Here is a 20,937-nt window from a genome sequence, read left to right as displayed (position 1 = left end):
GACAGAGAGAGACAGAGGCAGAGCTAGAAGCAGGCTCCCCGCGGAGCAGGGAGCCCGATGCAGGACTCGATCCCAGGACCCTGGGATCATGACCTGAGCCGAAGGCAGACGCTTAACCGACTGAGCCACCCAGGCGTCCCTCTAATTTTTTTGCTATTAAAACATACTGCAGTTAAAACCTTTGTATTTATATCTTTTTTTTTTTTTTTTAAGATTTTATTTATTTGACAGAGAGAGACACAGCGAGAGAGGGAACACAACCAGGGGGAGTGGGAGAGGGAGAAGCAGGCTCCCCGCTGAGCAGGGAGCCCGATGCGGGGCTCGATCCCAGGACCCTGGGATCATGACCTGAGCTGAAGGCAGACGCTTAACGACTGAGCCACCCAGGCGCCCCTGTATTTATATCTTTATACATTTATGCTAATATATCTGTAGGCTAGTTTACTAGAAATGGGAGTGTTTTGGGATATTTAAAATTTTTATAGGTTCTGCCAAATCACCTTCTGAAAAAGTATAGCAGTTTATATTCTCTCCAAGAGTATAATTTTACTACAGCCTTATCTGTATTGATGCTCTTACTTCATCCTCATTTTAGTAACCCACATGTCTTCTTGATTATTTAAGAAATGAATAACAATTTGTTGTTGAAAATTAGAGGTTAAGATTTTCTTTCTTTCTTTCTTTTTTTAAAGATTTTATTTATTTGACAGAGAGAGACACAGCCAGAGAGGGAACACAAGCAGGGGGAGTAGAAGAGGGAGAAGCAGGCTTCCCGCGGAGCAGGGAGCCCGACGCGGGGCTTGATCCCAGGACTCTGGGACCATGACCTGAGCCGAAGGCAGACACTTAACGACTGAGCCACCCAGGCGCCCCGGTTAAGATTTTCATTTTCCCTTAACACTGTGGTATTATCATGGGTAGTAGGACAGAACTCAGAAAAGAGGAACCAGGGTGCATGGCTGCTCAGTCAGTGGAGCTTGTGGCTCTTGATCTTGGGGGGTCGTGAGTTTGAGCCCTTTGTTGGGTATAGAGATTGCTTAAAAAAATAAAATCTCAAAAAAAAAGAAAATGAGATAGTAATGATGTTCATAGGATATCTCATACGTGACTCCTTTTGTCTTTTCTAGCTTGAAATACTTGTGGACTCCTTATGTGTGTATGTTAGCAGCATTTGGTGTATGTTCTCCTGAACTTTGGGTGACACTTTTCAAGTGGCTTCGATTACGAACTGTACACCCCGTGTTGTTGGTGAGTCATTGTTATTTTGGGTTAAGTACTTGTTTCTTTTTCAATTATATAAATGGAAACCCCATTGAATACAGTTGAAATAGCATGAGTAAATCACATTATGACCTGCAGGTGAAAAAGAGATTCTGTGAAAAACTTTTTTTTTTTTTTGAGATTTTATTTATTTATTTGACAGAGAGACACAGCGGGAGAGGGAACAAAAGCAGGGGGAGTGGGAGAGGGAGAAGCAGGCTCCCCGCAGAGCAGGGAGCCTGATGTGGGGCTGGATTCCAGGACCCTGGGATCATACCTGAGCCAAAGGCAGATACTTAATGACTGAGCCACCCAGCACCCCAAAACTTTTTTTTAATGTAATTTCTGATTATAAAGGCAATGCATTTAAATGAAGACAGGTAGGGCGCCTGGGTGGCTCAGTTGGTTAAGCAACTGCCTTCGGCTCAGGTCATGATCCTGGAGTCCCTGGATCGAGTCCCGCATCGGGCTCCCTGCTCGGCGGGGAGCCTGCTTCTCCCTCTGACCCTCCCCCCTCTCATGTGCTCTCTGTCTCTCTCATTCTCTCTGTCTCAAATAAATAAATAAAATCTTTAAATAAATAAATAAATGAAGACAGGTAAAATAAGGTAAAAATATAAGTGAATCAATAGTGTTAGAGGCTATTAAGAATTATTTTTTATAATATCATTCTTGGTTTGACTTAGAACTATTGTATGTTTTCAATGCAAATAGAACATTTTCACTGTGCCTATTAAGTGCAATGTGCGTACAAGACAAATTAATTTCCTCAGGTAGATTACAGTCTCCCATTCATAAAAACGAACAATAAGAAGTATTGATAGGGTGCTATTGGAACACAGAGAAGGGGTAGTACTTAATTCAATTTTGTTAGGGATTCAAAGAGTTTTTGATCTGAGATTTGAAAGATGATGACTTATTACTCAAATGAAAGGGAAAGAAAGGGTATTCATGGTAGAAGGACTAAACACAGAGAGGCAAAGAACATGTTGTAATCAAAGGGAATAAAAGCAGACGCAAGGAAAAAGCGTGATATATTTAGTTTCCTTGTCACATAAAATGTGAGATGGGAGAGGTAAAGAAATGAGACTGGAGAAGTCTAGGAGGGTAAGGTCATGGAGGCCTTTGAATATTATGCTGTGATGCTTGTGGTCTTATCCTGTAGGCAGTAGAAAGGCACTGAAATGAGAGAGTCAGACTTATATTTTCTCCCTATATATAAGTTTATGCTTATAGCTCTTTGAAGGATAGACTTAAGGGTGACAAACTCAGGCCAGGAAGAAGGCTGTTGCCCAAGTACTGGCCATGGTGGATGGAAGTGATAAAAGCTTCAGTATATTGAGTGTTCACCACATGTCAGGTACAGTTTACAAAACATTTCATGTGCTATTCAATGCTTACAAAGACCCTAATGGTTAAGTTTTATTATCTGTATTTTGTAGATGAAGAAACTAAGGCTTAAACTGGTTAAATAACCACATAGCTCGTAAATGTGAAAACCGTGATTTACACCCAGGTTTTTCTGACTCCAGAGCCCATTTACTTAATACTATGCTATACTGGAGTGAAAAAAATAATAAGAAAAGAAGGTTAATAAGACTTGGTGCTTCATTACATATGGAGACTAAAGAAGGAGGAGAAATCATAGATATTTCCTAGGTCTCTAGTTTGTGTGACAATGGATTGTGGGGTCATCAGCAGACATGGGACGATAGGAAGAACAGGTTTTGGCAGGGAGGTGATGAATAATTATCTTTAGTAATAGTCCTATTGTGTTTTGCCAGTCTTTTTCCAGAGAAATATATATGTTCGTATTTTAGCATACTTGTATATTGATATATCCTGGCTGTTTTTCCTGTGTTAATTCATTGTCTTTTTGTTGTTAGCTTTTTAGGTGGCACAGTTCAGTGTCCTTTGTAAACTCTTAAACTTAAATTCCTGGCAGAATTGTCAAATATTGATTTGTTATTTGAAATATACTATAAGTGTTACCTTTTTTATGCTCTGCCTTTAATTTATATAGTAAATATGTATGTCTCACTTTATCTCCAGCTAAATAAGTCTTAAATTCATTAGTCTTCACTATTCTCACTCTGTGAACTAGGTTCCACACTGACTTCAGTTTCTCTGACTGAAAACTTTATAAATAAGAATCTGTGATTGGTCATGGAGTCAATGTCTAATACCTCTAGTACATTCTGAAATGTATTTATCCATAATCATTTCTGTTTCAATGTTTTAGGCTCTTATTCTGAGTATGGCTGTTCCCACTATAATAGGTCTCAGCTTATGGAAAGAGGTAAGAAAATCAGATTTTTATATTATTAAAATGCGCTTTATCTTCAAGGTAGTGATAAATTTACGTGTGTGTAGCATATTTATATTGAGACACTATACCAACAACATAAAGTGTGATATTCTTAGTATGCTTAGTTTTTTATCAGTAGGAACATAAAAGAAGAGCTAAAACATTTTTAGAATGCCATGTGATACATGTAGTCTAATGCTGTTAAAATTCAGTTTATAATTGTCAAAGGAAATGAATAAATAGGAGATAATATTAAAAAGTATTCTGGGATGAAAAACCCACAGCTAACCTCATACTTAATGGTGAAAAACTGAGAGGTTTTCCTCTAAGATCAGGAACAAGACAAGGATTTCCACTCCACTTTTATCCAACATAGTCCTGGAAGTTGGAAGTCCCAGCCATAGCAGTCAGACCAGAGAAAGGAATAAAAAGCATCCAAATTGGTAAGGAAGAAGTAAAATTTTCACTGTTTGCAGATGACATGATACTATATATAGAAAACTCTGAAAACTCCACCAAAAAACTACTAGAACTGGGGTGCCTGGGTGGCTCAGTTGGTTAAGTGTCTGCCTTCAGCTCAGGTCATGATGGGATTGAGCCCCGTGCATGGCTCCATGCTCAGCAGGGACTCTGCTTTCCCTTCCCCCACCCCTTCACCTCCCCGTGCTCATGCTCTCTCTCTCAAATAAGTAAATAAAATCTTAAAAAAACAAAACAAAACAGAAAAGGGGCGCCTGGGTGGCTCAGTCGGTTAAGCATTAGCCTTCAACTCGGGTTGTGATCCCAGGGTCCTGGGATTGAGCCCTGCATTGGGCTCCCTGTTCAGCGGGAAGCCTGCTTCTCCCTCTCCCACTCCCCCTGCTTGTGTTCCCTCTCTCGCTGTCTCTCTCTCTCTGTCAAATAAATAAATAAAACATTAAAAAATAAATATAAAAAATAAAAAAATATTAAATATTAAAAATAAAATATTAAAAAAAACCTACTAGAGCTAAATAAATGAATTCAGTAAGATCACAGGATACAAAATCCCTGTTCAGAAATCCATTGCATTTCTATACACCAATAATGAAAGAAGCAACAGAAAGAGAAATTAAGAAAACAATCCCATGTACAATTATACCAAAAATAATAAGATACCTAGGAATAAACCTAATCAAAGAGGGGAAAGACCTGTACTCTGAAAACTATAAAACAATGATGAAAGAAATTGAAGATGACACAAAGAAATGGAAAGATATTCCATGCTCATGGATTGGAAGAACAAATATTGTTAAAATGTTTATACTACCCAAAGCAATCTACAGAGAGAGTGTGAGAGAGACAGCACACAAGCAGGGGGAGCAGCAGGCAGAGGGCGGGAGAAGGAGGCTTCCCACGGAGCAGGGAGCCCGATGTGGGACTCCATCCCAGGACCCCAGGATCATGACCTGAGCCGAAGGCAGACACTTAATGACTGAGCCACCTAGGCACCCCTAAATAAAATCTTTAAAAAGAAAAGGGGATTGGGGCGCCTGGGTGGCTGGTTAAGCGACTGCCTTCGGCTCAGGTCATGATCCTGGAGTCCCAGGATCGAGTCCCGCATCGGGCTCCCTGCTCAGCAGGGAGTCTGCTTCTCCCTCTGACCCTCCTCCCTCTCATGCTCTCTGTCTCTCATTCTCTCTCTCTCAAATAAATAAATAAAATCTTTAAAAAAAAAAAAAAGGGATTAAGAGCACACTTATCTTGATGAGCACTGAATAATATATGGAATTGTTGAATCACTATATTGTACACCTAAAATGAATATAATACAGCATGTTAACCACACTGGAATTTTAAAAAAAGTATTTTGGCAACTCCAAAATTTAAATATGAAGCTAATTGCCAGTAAACCTGTGAATTATTTTACCTGAAATTAATTAGTTGTGTGTGCATGAAAGATACAACTGATGATTAATTGTTTGGTAATGATAAAATTATTTATTGAGTCTAGGCAGTAAATTAAACATAAAATATATTATTTATTTATTTTTAAGAATTTATTTGAGAGAAAGAGCGAGCATGAATGGGGGGACAGAGGAGAGGGAGGGGGGAGAAGCAGACTCCTCACTGAGCAGGGAGCCCAATGTGGGGCTTGATCCCAGGACCCTGAGATCATGACCAGAGCCAAAGGCAGATGCTTAACTGACTGAGCCACCTAGGGAACCCTAAAATAGATTATTTAGATTATTTGTACTGAGAAGGATGAGCTGCTCACTGAAAGACAGTAAAAAGATCCATGACATTTTTCCCATGAGAACAATGTTTCAATACTGTTTGTTATGTTAGTCTCTTAGTCTTTTGAAATACTCTGTAACAGTTTTAAACTTTCTGGATACTTACACAGAAATTTTGTTTTGCATTTTAGTTTTTTCCAAGATTAATGACAGAATTAATGGAACTGCAAGAATTTTATGACCCAGACACAGTGGAACTTATGACCTGGATAAAGTAAGAATTGAAGTGCTTTTAAGACTGTTGTTAAACAATTATTGCATGCTATCTAACTGATTCAGGGGAAATAATAAATGCTTTTCCAAATTCTCAGAAGACTCAGAATTTTACCTCCATGCTTTTAGGGATATTTAGTTTTTGATTGGACCTATAATTTGAATTTTCTAATTGAACTCTCCATTGAGAATATAGTATTGACTGGCTGACTCAGTCAGAAGAGCATGTGAATCTTGATGTCTAGGTTGTGAATTCAAGCCCCATGTTGAGTGTAAAGATTACTTAAATAAATAAAAATTTTTTTAAAAAAAGAAAGAAAATATACCATTGATAAGTTTGAAATTTGAGACTCTTGCCATCAGACACCTAGAAATGTGGAATATAAATGAACAAATATTCCTTTGGATAGTCAAGAGGATGCTTCTTTTGCCCTGGGTTGGAGGTGGATGAGTGGTAGATTGCTAGTCTTGGTAACCAAGTTTACCAAAATTTAAAATTTTAATTTTCATACCCATGCATATTTTAATGCCCACACAGGACAGAAGATGTGGTCTTGGGCCAATGGATGCAGTGAATTGTAATTGAGACACCTTTTTCCCTCTCCCAACACATGCATATAACTAAGGGACTCTCAGAGGGCTACAGTACCAGTGAAAGGATAGACTAACAAATTACCCATAGGAGTGCTAGAAGAAGATGATAAGAAAGCATGTCTTTCTTGGCTTCATCTCTTGGTCAAAAAAAGTCTCTCCTCTGAATTTGTAGCAGTGGATCTGAATTCACATGGGTTTGCAGTTTGAAATTATACTTGTTTAATTCAGGAAATCCCCAGTCAAGAAATTACCATAAAAAGTGGTCCTGGGGTGGTTTGGAGTGCCTGATAGGTTCTCAGCCCAGGCTACACAGGTTTCCACAGATAAGAGTTCATGAAGATGAGCTCTAAAATTACAAAACACATGAGGAAATAGTCCAACACAGTAAGAATCAGCTGTTGTTTGAGATAAACAGCAGAATTAGACCTCTAGCAATTTTTTGTTTATTTATTTATTAATTTACTTGAGTAATCTCTACACCCAATGAGACCCTGAGATCAAGTTGCATGCTCTTCTGACTGCACCAGCCAGATGCCTCAGACCTCTAGCAATTTCTGATAATAAAATTTGTTTATGTCCGTTTTTGATGCATAATAGACTACCACAAAATTTAGTGGCTATAAATGATAAACATTTGCTATTTTGTACCATTTTGATAGTCAGCTGAGTCAGGGAAGTGGGGAGGATTCTTCTGGCCTGGGCCAGCTGGTCTGGGACTGGGTAACCTGGCATGACCTCTCACATGTCTAAAGGTATCAGCTGAGGGGATGGAATTGACTTAGCCATGGGCCTGTTATCATACAGCCAGGTAGCCTGGGCTCATTCACAAGGTAGTGGCTGTAGAGTTCCCAAGAGCAGCAAAAGAGCACAGATGCCAATGTCAAGCATTTTTATTTTTTTAAAGATTTTATTTTATTTATTTGACAGAGACAGAGAGACAGCTAGAGAGGGAATACAAGCAGGGGGAGTGGGAGAGGGAGAGGCAGGCTTCCCCCCGAGGAGGAAGCCCGATGTGGGACTCGATCCCAGGAGCCTGGGATCATGACCTGAACCGAAGGCAGACGCTTAACGACTGAGCCACCCAGGCGCCCCAATGTCAAGCATTTTTAAAGTCTGCTCACTTTATGTTGTTGTGTTGGCCGAAGCAGGTCACATGACCAAGACCAGCATTTGCTCTGAGAGCATAGGTATGGGAGAAGAATCATTGCAGCCGGTTTGCAACTAGTCTACCCCATGGGTAGACACTGAAATAACTACACTGAAAATTATTTAAGGGGCGCCTGGGTGGCTCCTGGGATCGAGCCCCACGTCGGGCTCCCTGCTCCGCAGGAAGCCTGCTTCTCCCTCTCCCACTCCCCCTGCTTGTGTTCCCTCTCTTGCTGTGTCTCTCTCCGTCAACTAAATAAATAAAATCTTAAAAAAAATTATTTAAGACATAGAAGAAGAAACTAAAACATGAAAAAGGAATGAAACACTATCAAAAATAGCCAGGAAAATATGGGGGGGGGGTGAGACAAAAATGTTTCTAGAATAAGGAATAGGTTTATAGAAATGAGAATTGGTCTTATTATAAGGTCTTGTTGCTGTAAATACACCCTTCATATGTCTAAAAATTGTTTTCTTTTGATCACCCTTAACTATTGCCCATTAATATTTTTTGTGAATTGTGTTTACCATTGTGGAACAGACTATATAGCTTTGCATTGTTTTTAACAAAAGAGGAAGTTCAATCTGGGTGTGTGATTTATCACAATATTTTCAAAACCAGCACAGGGGCCTGAACATTGAACATTGTGCATCAGGCAATCAGACATATATGTTATGTGGTGTAATTATCTTGTTTCATATTTGTTTCCCCATTATTGGGTGCACCCTAAGGACAGTGGCTGTGTGCCGCCTTTTATTTCCAGAGCTTGGCATTGTCCCTAGCATGTTGTAGGTGAATGTTGAATACAGGAAGTGATTAAATAAGTAAAGACAATCCTTCAGGATCTGCTTTTAGTTTTGTAAGTGGCATCTGTCTGGGACTTTGGATCATGGTTCAAAGTGGAGAACTACATGTGTTACCTGAAGACAGGTACATGGTAAAGCTAGGGAGGAAGCAGGAGGGTGGATGGATTGGGAAGAAGTTGGGTTATGGTGGTTAATATTTGTAGAAGGATAAATTTGAGAATTCACATTGTCATCATTGAATTGACTACACTATATATAAGGTAGTAAATTCCTGTCACTATATATACCCTGCATTATTTTTTAATAGTATTATTACCACCTGGCCTATATGTTTATTGTCCTCCCTCCAGTCTCTCTCAAAAGCAGGGACCTTATCTCCACCCCCTGCTTTAAAAAAATTTCTGTATTTTCAGCATTCAAAATAGTTCCTGGCACATAGTAAGTGCTCCGTTTTTTTGAATGAGTTTATAAATGAAGTAAAAGCTGACATTGAAACTCAAGTATACAATACATTGTTGAGTTGCCTGCTATTTCAGAGTTGGTATAAATCAGTGATCTAAATAGTATACTTACCTTTTCAGTGTGTAAATCTGTGTGCTTCTTTACAGAAGGCAAGCTCCAGTTGCAGCTGTGTTTGCAGGGAGTCCACAGTTAATGGGCGCGATTAAGTTATGCACTGGATGGATGGTGACCAGCTTGCCTCTTTACAATGATGATGATCTTCTCAGGAGAAATGAAAACGTAAGACATTTTCGATTATGCATTTGGATCTTTTTAACATTGCTCTTTATTTTAGTGTAGCTCTGTAATGATGTATATGTTCCTGGTTAGCTAGGAAAATCCAAACAATTTTAGAAAGTTAATTAGCTTTAGTTTTTAAAAAGCTGTGTAGTATGTTTAAGCAAGAGGAGAGCCAAAATTAAAATACTAACTTCCTTATTTATGAATAGTATTGATGTTTCTAGGAGAAACGTTTAATTTTCCACAAAGTTTCAAGGGAACTGACGTGTCTTATTTGGAAAATATCGTTGTTCTCAATCAAATTATTGAAGGAAGGAAGGCTGTCAGTTACTATCTTGATACATTTTGTCTTTCCAAGCTAAAATTCTGTCTCACTGTGGTTTATTTTTCAGTTTGGGCTGTTATTAATAACTTAGTATAACATTAGAATGATATTCTACTTACAGTTCAGAGAATATATTATTTTGAATGTTTAGTCTGGACATAAATGGTAACTTCATATCTGAGAGCAGTGACTAACTGAACCTGAATTCCAAATATTCTGTTTTTCAGTTGGAGAGAATTTCATATGGTTTTTAATCATGCTCTAAGCTAAGGAGGTAGTATTGCAATATAGAATTTAGCCTGTAAGAATGCAGACTCTGGAATTAGAATACCTGGACTCAAATGCTACTTCTGCCATGTACTAGCTCTGTGACTTGGAACAAGTTTCTTTTTTTTTAAGATTTTTTTTTTAAAGGTTTTATTTAAATTCCAGTTTATTAACATACAGTGTAATATTAGCTTCAGGTGTACAATATAATGATTCAACACTTCTAATCTCTACATCCAACATGGGGCTCAAATTTACAACCCCAGGATCAAGAGTCACATGCTTTACTGACTGAGCCAGCCAGGACCCCTCTTTTCTTTTTTTCTTTTTATTTGCATTTCCACAATAGCTTTTTTAAAAAATTGAGGTATAATTGACACCTAACATTATATTACTTTCATGTGTACAATGTAATGATTTAGTATTTATATATATTACAAAATGGTTACCACAACAAGTCTAGTTAACATCCATCACCATACATAGCTATAAAAAATTTTTTTCTTAAAATGAGAACTTTTTTTTTTTTTTTTTTTTTTTTTTAAAGATTTTATTTATTTATTTGACAGAGAGAGAGATAACGAGAGCAGGAACAGAAGCAGGGGGAGTGGGAGAGGGAGAAGCAGGCCCCCCGCGGAGCAGGGAGCCCGATGTGGGGCTCGATCCCAGGACTCTGGGATCATGACCTGAGCCGAAGGCAGACGCTTAACGACTGAGCCACCCAGGCGCCCCTTAAAATGAGAACTTTTAAGATAGACTCTCTCCTGGGCGCCTGGGTGGCTCAGTCATTAAGCGTCTGCCTTTTTTTAAATGTTCAATACAGTGTTATTAACTATAGTCACTATGTTCTACATTTATTTTGTAACTGGATGTTGGTACCTTTTGATTCCCTTTACCCATTTTACCCACCTCCCACCCCATACATCTGCAACCACCAATCTGTTCTCTGTATTAAAGAGCATGATTCCTCCAGCTTTGTTCTTTCTCAAGATTGCTCTGACTATTCAGGGTCTTTTGTGGTTCCATTCAAAATTAGGATTATTTGTTCCATTTCTGTGAAAAATGTCATTGGAATTTGATAGGGATTACATTGAATCTGTAGTTTGCTTTAGGTAGTATGGATATTTAAACAATATTAATTCTTCTAATCCATGAGCATAGAATATCTTCCCTTTTATCCGTGTCTTCTTTGATTTCTTTAATTTTGAGAAGTTTCTGAATCTGAATCTAGGAAGTTCTTATGTCCTAGTTACGAGAATTAGAGATAAATGCACCATGCCTGAAACATAGTAAACCTTAAATATTAGTTATTATTATGTTCTTATTTACTGTTAAATTGTACATGCACACATACACACATAGAAACATAGAAAGTACAAAGAGGAGCTCAAAAGCAGGAACAAGCAATTCTGCTTACAAAAATCCAAGTCTTCATAAAGGGCATTCCATTGATCTGGGCTTTGAGGGACTAGTAGAAACTTGTTTGGAAAAAGAATGCATGTGATTCCAGGCTGAAAAAGTAACAGCTATGAAATTTGTATAGCCATGAAACTAGAAAATAAAATGAGGCCAAATTCTGAAGGACCTAGACTGTCCTGCTGAAGAATTTAGACTCACCCTTGAGGCATCTGGGAGTTATCAAAGACCTTTAATAAGCCTGGGAATGGAATGCTTAGATCTGTTGTAGAAAGTTAATTATGGTCAGAGCAGAAAACAGACTGAAGCAGGGAGAGGTCAAAGATGAAGGGACCTACCTGGTGGTGATTTACCTGAGAGGTAACCCCCGCCTTCGACTAGTGTTTGCTGTTACTTTGAAAGGTAGAGTCGCTCAGACAGAAGGTATTTCACATATTCCTGAACTTTATTTCTTGTGGATTTCTTTGTTGTCTTACGATTAGTCTTTTCCTAATATAGAATTTCAGAATCACTTAGAATTAGGTCAGACTTTTATTTATTTTTAGAGATTTTATTTATTTAATTGACACAGAGAGAGAGAGAGTGAACACAAGTAGGGGGAGTGGGAGAGGGAGAAGCAGGCTTCCTGTGGAGTAGGGAGCCTGATGCGGGGCTCGATCCCAGGACCCTGGGACCGTGACCTAAGCCGAAGGCAGTCGCTTACCCAAGTGAGCCACCCAGGTGCCCCTAGGTCAGACTTTTAATTAGGTTCTAATTAAATTTAAACATTTTGGAGTTTTATGTTTTATGTGACTTGACTATGAGACTAGGCACCAGGAATACTGCTGAACATCCAACAATACACAGAACAGTCTTCCTCTGTCCCAACAAAGAATTATCCAGCCCAAAATGTCAGTAGTGCTGAGATTGAGAAACCCTGTCTATCAGTGATGTTATTGCCATTGCAAAGAGATGTTTTGTTTTTTTTTTAATGCCCCATGAGTATGTTACAGTTTCTCAAAATTTAAAAATAAAAATGTATATGAAAAACAATAAATAGATATAGGCTGGATAGAACTATTTCCATTGAAGCGTATTTAAAAGTAAAATGAGGGAGAAACTTCCTCTTGGTTTATTAGCATTCTGTGCACCACAGAATATTCAGGTGAGTATCTCTGTCGTATTGGCGGATGTTGGACCACAAGGTGCTGGATAACCAGCAACCCTAACATGTAGTAGATGGCTGCTGAGTATCAGGTTGGGATGTTGTCCAATCTAGATTTCAAATCTCAGTAGTTTTAGGGCATATAGTATGTGGTACTTTGGGCTGGACATTTGTGATTTTATTATTTTCTGAAGGGTAGCAAGAGCTACTCCTATGTTAGCATTTCAGAAAAACTGAAAAACCTTATTACTTAATAAGATCCAGAACTAATAAGGTCAGCAGACTTGTAATGAAAAACACTATGGAATTAAGACGTGAGTTTTATTTTATTTTATTTTATTTTTTTATTTTATAGATTTTATTTATTTATTTGACAGAGAGAGAGAGCACAAGCAGGGGGAGCAGCAGAGGGAGGAGAAGCAGGCTCTCTGCTGGGAGGGAGCAGGGAGCAGGGAGCAGGGATCCCGATGCGTGGGATCATGACCTGAGCCGAAGGCAGACGCTTAACCAACTGAGCCACCAGGCGCCCCAAGGCATGAGTTTTAAGCATTCTTGCTCATTCAGTATTTTGTGACAGTGGTCAAATTATGTTTAACCTTGCTGATTTTATCTCCTGTATAAATGAGTATAAAATACTCTGTACATGGTAATAAAAATTGTAGGAACTATTATAACTCAATAATAAAAAGACAGGCCAATTAGGAAATGAGCAAAAGCCCATTTGCAGCAATGTGGATGAATGTTCAAGGCATTATGCTAAGTGAAAGAAGACAGATAAAGTTAAATAACTATATGATATCCCTTATATATGGAACCTAAAAAAGCCAAACTCATAGAAACAGCCAAAAACATAGAAACATAGAAATAGTAGAGTCATGGTTACCAGGGGCCGGAGGGTAGGGGAATGGGGAGATATTGGTCAAAGTGTACAAACTTCCAGTTATCAGATGAGTAAGTTCTGGGGATCTAATGTACAGTATGGTGATTATAGTTAACAATACTGTATGTACATTCTTGAAAGTTGCTAAGAGAGTAAATCTTAAATGTTCTCATAAAAAAAAAAAAGAAATGGGGGTGCCTGGGTGGCTTAATCAGTTAAGTGTCTACCTTCGGCTCGGGTTGTGATCCTGGGGTCCTGGAATTGAGCCCTGTGTCGGGCTCCCTGCTCTGCGGGGAGCCTGCTTCTCCCTCTGCCTGACGCTCCCCCTTCTTGTGCTCACGCTCTCTCTCTGTCAAATATATAAATAAAGTCTTTAAAAAAGGAAAAAAAAATGGTAATAATGTGACACAATGGAGGTGCCAACTAATGTTATGGTAGTAATCATTTTGCAACATTTAAGTGTGTCAAATCAATACATTGTACACCTTAAACTTGCAGAATGTTATATGTCAATTATATCTCAATAAATCTGGGGGGGGAATGGCCAAAGGACTTGAATGGACATTTCTCCAAAGAAGATATACAGTGGACAGTGAACGAATTATGAATATAAGCTTCTTGAGGGAAGGAATCAAGTCTTAGTGAATATCTTTATTTTCCATAGATAGTGCTTAATACTAAATCATAGTAGATGTTCAATGTATAGTTTCAAATAACAAGTTTTAAATGTTTTAAAATTACTGTTTTAATTATATTCTTTCAGATCTATCAAATCTATTCAAAGCGATCTGCTGAGGATATTTATAAAATACTGACATCCTACAAGGCTAATTACCTAATTGTAGAGGATGCTATCTGCAATGAGGTGGGAACCATGAGAGGCTGTAGGGTTAAAGATTTATTAGACATTGCAAATGGCCATGTAAGTAACCATTTGAGAAAATCTTTTTGACAAAAAAATGACTTTTTTAAACTTTTACTCATCAAACCTTATTTCTAGAACTTAACTAAGAATGTAATTAAAAGTTATATGACAGTGGGGGAGTGCATTAAAAGTAGTTTGAAGTATTTTTTCAATGTACAAAAGAAATTTTGGGCATTTTTGCAGAAAAAAATAATTTTACCAATACCTGGGTTCCTTATTTGTTGGCTGTACTTGTTCATGTTCCACATTTATGTACAAAAGACGGCATAATTTGATTTGAATGATTATTTTACCTTTTTATAATAATCTAAAGAGCAGCTGGCTGCATTGTTACATTATTATGTTGAGAATTTTCTGATAATTTGATTCATAGCTAGGAGAATCACTTACTAAATTATCACAGTCCCTGATATCCACAAAAATTAGTGTATTCAGAGCTACTTTGGTTTTTAGGATTTAGCTGTATTTTAATTTTTCATTAATTTTGGCTGTTTTACAAAGCTTTTTTACTTCTCAGCCTGCAATGTATACATTATATATCTGACAACTAAAAGAAAGACAGGGGAGCTTGTATATCTGGTAATTAGTGTTGTCTGGTGCCTTTACTCCTGGGAAAGTTGGAGTTGGATGACCTTAGAAGAATTTCATTTGGCCATTCTGAGTTGACATGCATGTTCTAGTCAGGTTGCAGCCAAGATTTTTTCTATCTCTTCCTAAGTAATAGCTCTTTCTCTTATTGTCCCAGACCAGTTTGGAGGGGAGAAATGAGTTTTTATGATTTCCACCTTTGTCTTTCTTCATGACCCCTTCATCCTGTAATATAAATGTATTCTGTGTTCTGCTGCATGTATTTTGAATTTTCTCTGTTGGTACTTGATATCTGTGATCTTTGGCTTAATTGGTGACAAAATGGAATTTTATTAAACATCAGGTATTCAGTAATTACTGCTGTGTTGCTACCTGCTATCTGGGGCCTTTTAATTCTGATCTTGGCTATCTCTCTGCTCCATTTAAAAGATCAAATTATTTCTTCTTTCATGTAATACCAGGCATGGACTTAAAGCTACTCCATCTTTTTACTCTAAAAGTTGGTTCTCTGACATCTTTCCTAAGCATTAGAAGAATGTTTAATATTTTAGTATAGAAAACGCTTCAAGCTAGTTAAGCTATCTTAGTGAACATCATTAAGGTAAGAATGTAAAGGTTTGCACTGGATAAGTCACAAAAACTTGCTTACTAGATAATTGTAAGTCATTTCTACATAAGGAGAAAACTTTGAATATATATTAAGAATATGTCCATTTCTCAATCTTAGTAGGCTCTATGATAAGTCAGAGGAATGATAATGGACTAGGGAGATAGTCTTCCATATTTGAGGATTTTAAAATCTTTTTGAAAATCAGAAACACTTTATACTGGTCTCAGTCTCAAGGGGAAGCTGAAGAGTTTAATGGAGATGGAGACTCTCTTATAAAGAGAGTTCTAGATTTGCTAAACAATGTGAGATAGTCCATGTGTAGCAATAATGTATTTTTATATAAATATAGTCACTTGTACATTGATTGTGTTTCTCCTATAAACTTCATAGCCTTTTTAATACTGTGTTTCATATCTTTTGATAGGTGGTTTGCGAAGAAGGTGACAAGTTAACCTACTCAAAATATGGGCGATTTTGTCATGAGGTCAAAATTAACTATTCTCCATATGTGAATTATTTCACTAGAGTATACTGGAACAGATCCTACTTTGTATATAAAATCAACACTGTGATATCCTTTCAGTCTTGAAAGATAGCAGAGCCTTCATTTCAAAGACTTCCATCACTTGAAATAAAATGTGATTTTCTTCTTACCTACATGGTGTCTTCTAGAAATCAGAGTATGGACATTTGAAATGTTGCTGCTGCTTTTTCCCTCCTGCTGTTAACTGGATTCAGAGTTCTGCAGGGAATAGAACATCAAGCATTACTGTCCTTTGGTAAAATGTCAAATCTACCACTCTGTAATATTCTGGTCAGGTGTTTTCCTTATATAACGTTACATGGTCTTTAAAGACTTTATCTTCTCAACTGTTACAAAATTGTCCTCATAAATCTTCATTCTGTCATAACATAGGTCTTGAATTTGAATATGTTCAAGGTCAGAGTATATTTCTCAAACATAACATTTAATAAATATGTCATTTAATGTCATATAATTATAGACTAGAAGGAAGGAGCTCTACTTACCCTCAAGACAGTTTCTGAAGGTATTTCGTGGTGTATAATAGAATTGAAATATTATGATATTAATTTAAATGTTAGCTGAAAATATGTGACATTTAAATTAAAATTTGTTAACTGTATAAAGGAATGTGATTTTGAAGGATATACATAAAGGTATATCCAGATTTTCCATGATTTGCTTTCATCATCTGCTGCTTATATAACTGTGTACTTTCTTAGTAAAATATAGTACATGGTATTGCATTTTATTATTTTACAACTATTAAGTGGTTAACTTTTTTCACTTATGCCCATAAATTTAATACCAATTTAATCATGATAAAACAGTAACTCTTGTTACCTAAATATTTTTTAAAACAGATATTTAAAAGAATGTTGTTCAGGTTTTTAAAAGATATGGAATGGGGTATACAGTCTATTCACATATTTTATACTGAAGTATTAAGTGAAAAATTAAATCTTTATCAGAATAAGAACATTCTGATATTAATGACTAAAATGACATAACACTAAAATGAACAATTCCTGGAGATGGGGCAGATGCTACTAAAAATACTTATGCATACAGGTATGTTTATTATAAAACACAAATGCTATTATTTATGAAACTATGGTACAGTCTTCAACATTAAGAACAAAATGACAAGAACAAAATGACAATTATTATAAAATTCACAACACAGTTTCACAACCTAAATGCTACGTTCCTTTAGGTTAAGTGTTTTCATATTTTTAGTTATTTATTAAAAGAAATTCTTAAATGATTAGTTGGGCTGTATAAAGAGATTTGGGATAGATGTATCATTTTAATAAGACAGGATGCATGTTTAATTTTACCTTATACATGTTTAGTGAGCAGATTTTTAAAATTTTCACCTGTTAGAGTGCTGTAAAAATTACAATTTCAGCACTCTAAATTACTACATTAGAAGGGAACATCTTTTTGTTAACTTTATTTACTATTTTATATATATATATATTTTTTTTTAAAGTACAAAAGCACATGCATTCTTAGATTAGCTCTAGGATGTTTTGCTTTATTGGAGCTTCAGAATAATTGTTTGATGGCAGTGTCATATATCTGGTGCACTAGTTTTATTGGTTCTCATTTCATGCTTTTTATATAGTTTTTAACCATTATATTAACATAGTTAAAGGCAGGGCATTTCAGGTTCTCTATACATCTTAATAGTGAGTCACTAGTATTTAGCTTCAAGCCTTATGAAAACATTACTGTGGGGACGCCTGGGTGGCGTCTGCTTTTGGCTCAGGTCGTGATCCCAGGGTCCTGGGATCGAGCCCCACGTCGGGCTCCCTGCTGATCAGGGAGTGTGCTTCTTCCTCTCTCTCTGCCTCTCCCCCTGCTTATGCTCTCTCTCTCTCTCAAATAAATAAATAAAATCTTAAAAAGAAAAATATTACCGTGGTTACCTAAGTGTACAGCAAATAGTCACCTGGTAGTCCTTGTGATCAGAGCATGTAAAACAATGCAATTTCAAAGTCAGCTTGCATATTTTGAAAAGAAAATAGAATAACCTATGTGGCATGAAATATTTAATTGAATTTTTATTGATTTATATTATGATCAAATGTGCTGAATTATTTTTGATGTGTGTTTTTTGTTTTTAGCTTTTGACATATACATATTAGTTGCTTTTGCTTCTGTCAACTTATTTCTTAAATAGATTTGGAGAAACTTTTTTTAAATGATAAATATTCAGCATCAGTTGAAAAGGAAAGTGTAAGCTTTATTATAGAAGTGATAATATTGGATATGAGAGATTAGCTTACTTCTATTTTAACTGTAGTTAAAACAGTAGTAGTAGAAAACTGAGTGAGGAGCATTTAATTTTCTCGCTTATTTGTAGAGTAACAAATGATTAAAAATTATGTAAGTAATTCCATTTGGGTAATTTACAGTTGTTAGATTTGACAATAAAAATCCATGAAAGGAGCAAAGTTTATGGTTTTAGGATGGAAGGAATTTCTCAAAGAAATACAAAACATACTTTGCCCTTGATGTTGCAGAACCATTGAAATAAGTGCCTTAACTTCTGTTTACTTTTTATTTTTCAAACAAATATTATGGACTTTTTTCCATTCTGTAAGAAGATTTTGGTGTCTTTTTCCTCATCATTAAGCACAGAGGAAGACTCCTCACTATGCTATTTTCAGTATTAACTTTAATTCATTCATAAGCAAATCTTTGGTAAGGGTACCAGTGGGATTTCTAACCTGCTAAATTTATTGAGCTTCCCAAATGCCAAACAGTCCAACAAATAAAACTTAATTGATAAGGTATATGATATTGACTCTGTGCTGGTTTATATTTTTTTCCAACTTTGGCGCCTATAACTTGGTGCTTTTTGTTAGACCAGTAGGATTTTACAGCCTAGGGAGTATGCATTGTACTTCAGAACTAACTTTTTTCTTCATTGCTTTTTGTGTACATAAACAAGGATAGACATATATAAAAACAGCATGTTTTTTCAGGACATTAACCCAAACCGCCAGTAGCCTCACTGTTTTGGCCCTCTTCCATGTACTCCAGATCGACTCAAGGAGAAGCAGAAATGGAGGTCAAAGTGTGTTACAAGTTGGGGCTGGAAAATATGCTTTAAAAAAGTAGGTTATTAATTTCTTGAAGGGCACAGTGAATAGCCATCTTACTAAACTGTTTTGTTTTTGAAAAATCACTTGTTTTTTTGTCCTTTCTGTTTTTGAACTGTTAAAACATTTTATTGCCTTTAGTGGATAGATAAAAGTAGTGCCTCTCTTTATAAAATTGATGGGGTTTCTAAAAGTTCTATGTAAGTCAATCTTTTTGGTAAATTTATTTTAAATGCATGAATATTTAAAGATCACATGTTATGAATTATTCTGTATATTTAAGAACCTTTTGTAAAGCAAATAACTACTTCCTAATTTACATCCCAATATATTCTTTCTTCATTTGTCCACTTTTTAAAATATATAGGCTCTATTGTTGCTATTTGCTAATAGTTTTAGATCCCAATATGTATTGAAATTACAATTTTTGAAAAGTTGCAAGTAAAATTGAACAATTTCATATTAAAATAATAACTCATTATTAACTTTTTGAATGTTTAGAGTTAACACTTTAAATAAAATTAGATGTGAAACTTGCAAAGAATATATTTGACTCAACTATTTTCCATCCATTAAGGTTTCTAAACATTATACTTACTTGTTTTCTGTAATAAAAAGGGTCATTTAAGCACCAGATTTGCCAAATTTACCATAAAGTCATCTTTGAATTGTTTGCTTATGTCCCTTAGAATTGACAACATTTTGCCTGACCTCTGTAATCCTGTGTGCAGTTCTATGAGAGATACCCTGAACATCTGACCACAATATTTAGTGGATTAATGGTATCAGATAGAAACATGCATTCCAAACTTCTAATCTGAAATATCTCATGAATAACTTTTTTATATTTTAAGTTAATAGCTTTGTACAGCTATTTAGCAAAGGTGAATATAGCTGCTTTTATGTATGTTGACTTCTGAATCATATCTGTAACCATGTATAACAGATTAAATGTGTTCCTCCTGTACTAAAGTTCTGTCTTTGCAAAAGAATAAAAGTTAATTTCAATAAATATAAATCCTTTAAGAGTTGGGTTATAAACTAGTTTACTTCAGATTTTGTAACATTAAATGTACTTTTATCAAGAATGAAATTATTTATTTCATGCTTAATTACACTGCTTATTTTGTTTCTATAATAAAACTTTTTAGAATTTTAAATTGTTTTATTTATATACGTATCTTTTTTGTTATAGCTTTAATGAGACATAATTTATATACCATTCAGTTCACCCATTTAAAGTTTACAATTTGACAGTTTTTAGTATATTGAGTTGTACAGTTATCACCACGATTAATTTTAGAACATTTTTATCACCCCAGAAAGAAACCCCATACCTTTTGGCTGTCATCCTTAGGCAACTCTTACTAATATACTGTCTGTGTCTATATTTGCCTATTCTGGACATTTCACATAGATGGAATCATGATATATGGTCTTTTGTGACTGGCTTCTTTCATTTAGCATAACGTTTTCAACGTTCATTCATGTTGTATGTATCTTTTTTTATCGCCAAATAATATTCCATTGTATGGATGTACCACATTTTGTTTATCCATTCATCATGGTGGATGTTTGGGTTTCCACTTTTTGGCTATTATGAACAATGCTGCTATGGACACTTGTGTACAAATTTTGGGGTGAATATAGGTTTTCATTTTTCTTGAATATATGTCTAGGAGTAGAATTTCTGGGTTATATGATATCTATGGTAACTGAGGAACTGCCAGACTGGTTTTCAAAATGGCTGTACCGCTTTAACAATCCCTGCAACAAATATGAGGTTTCCAGTTTCTCCCTATCCTTGTCAACACTTGCTTAT

The 20,937-nt window shown here is 36.0% G+C and overlaps 1 protein-coding gene across 4 annotated transcripts in view; it reads left to right on the top strand.

Moving 5' to 3' along the window:
• Positions 1 to 20,275, top strand: part of DPY19L4 (dpy-19 like 4) — a 68,326-nt gene extending 48,051 nt beyond the window's left edge. For all 4 annotated transcript variants that reach the window (XM_064588114.1, XM_064588117.1, XM_064588116.1 and 1 more), the window contains 6 exons: positions 1,128 to 1,248; positions 3,503 to 3,559; positions 5,955 to 6,037; positions 9,192 to 9,324; positions 14,120 to 14,278; positions 15,904 to 20,275. In XM_064588114.1, coding sequence (XP_064444184.1) covers positions 1,128 to 1,248; positions 3,503 to 3,559; positions 5,955 to 6,037; positions 9,192 to 9,324; positions 14,120 to 14,278; positions 15,904 to 16,068 — 718 coding nt within the window. In that variant the 3' untranslated portion in view covers positions 16,069 to 20,275. The remainder of the gene's footprint in view (positions 1 to 1,127; positions 1,249 to 3,502; positions 3,560 to 5,954; positions 6,038 to 9,191; positions 9,325 to 14,119; positions 14,279 to 15,903) is intronic.
• The last annotated feature ends 662 nt before the right edge of the window (positions 20,276 to 20,937 follow it).

The sequence above is a fragment of the Mirounga angustirostris genome, unplaced genomic scaffold (assembly GCF_029215605.1).
Source record: "Mirounga angustirostris isolate CCGP_5_RB_7025 unplaced genomic scaffold, mMirAng1.0.hap1 SCAF_4, whole genome shotgun sequence".
Lineage (NCBI taxonomy): Eukaryota > Metazoa > Chordata > Mammalia > Carnivora > Phocidae > Mirounga > Mirounga angustirostris.
The sequence above is the reverse complement of the archived record's forward strand: the minus strand, read 5'-3'. Positions and strand labels throughout refer to the sequence as shown.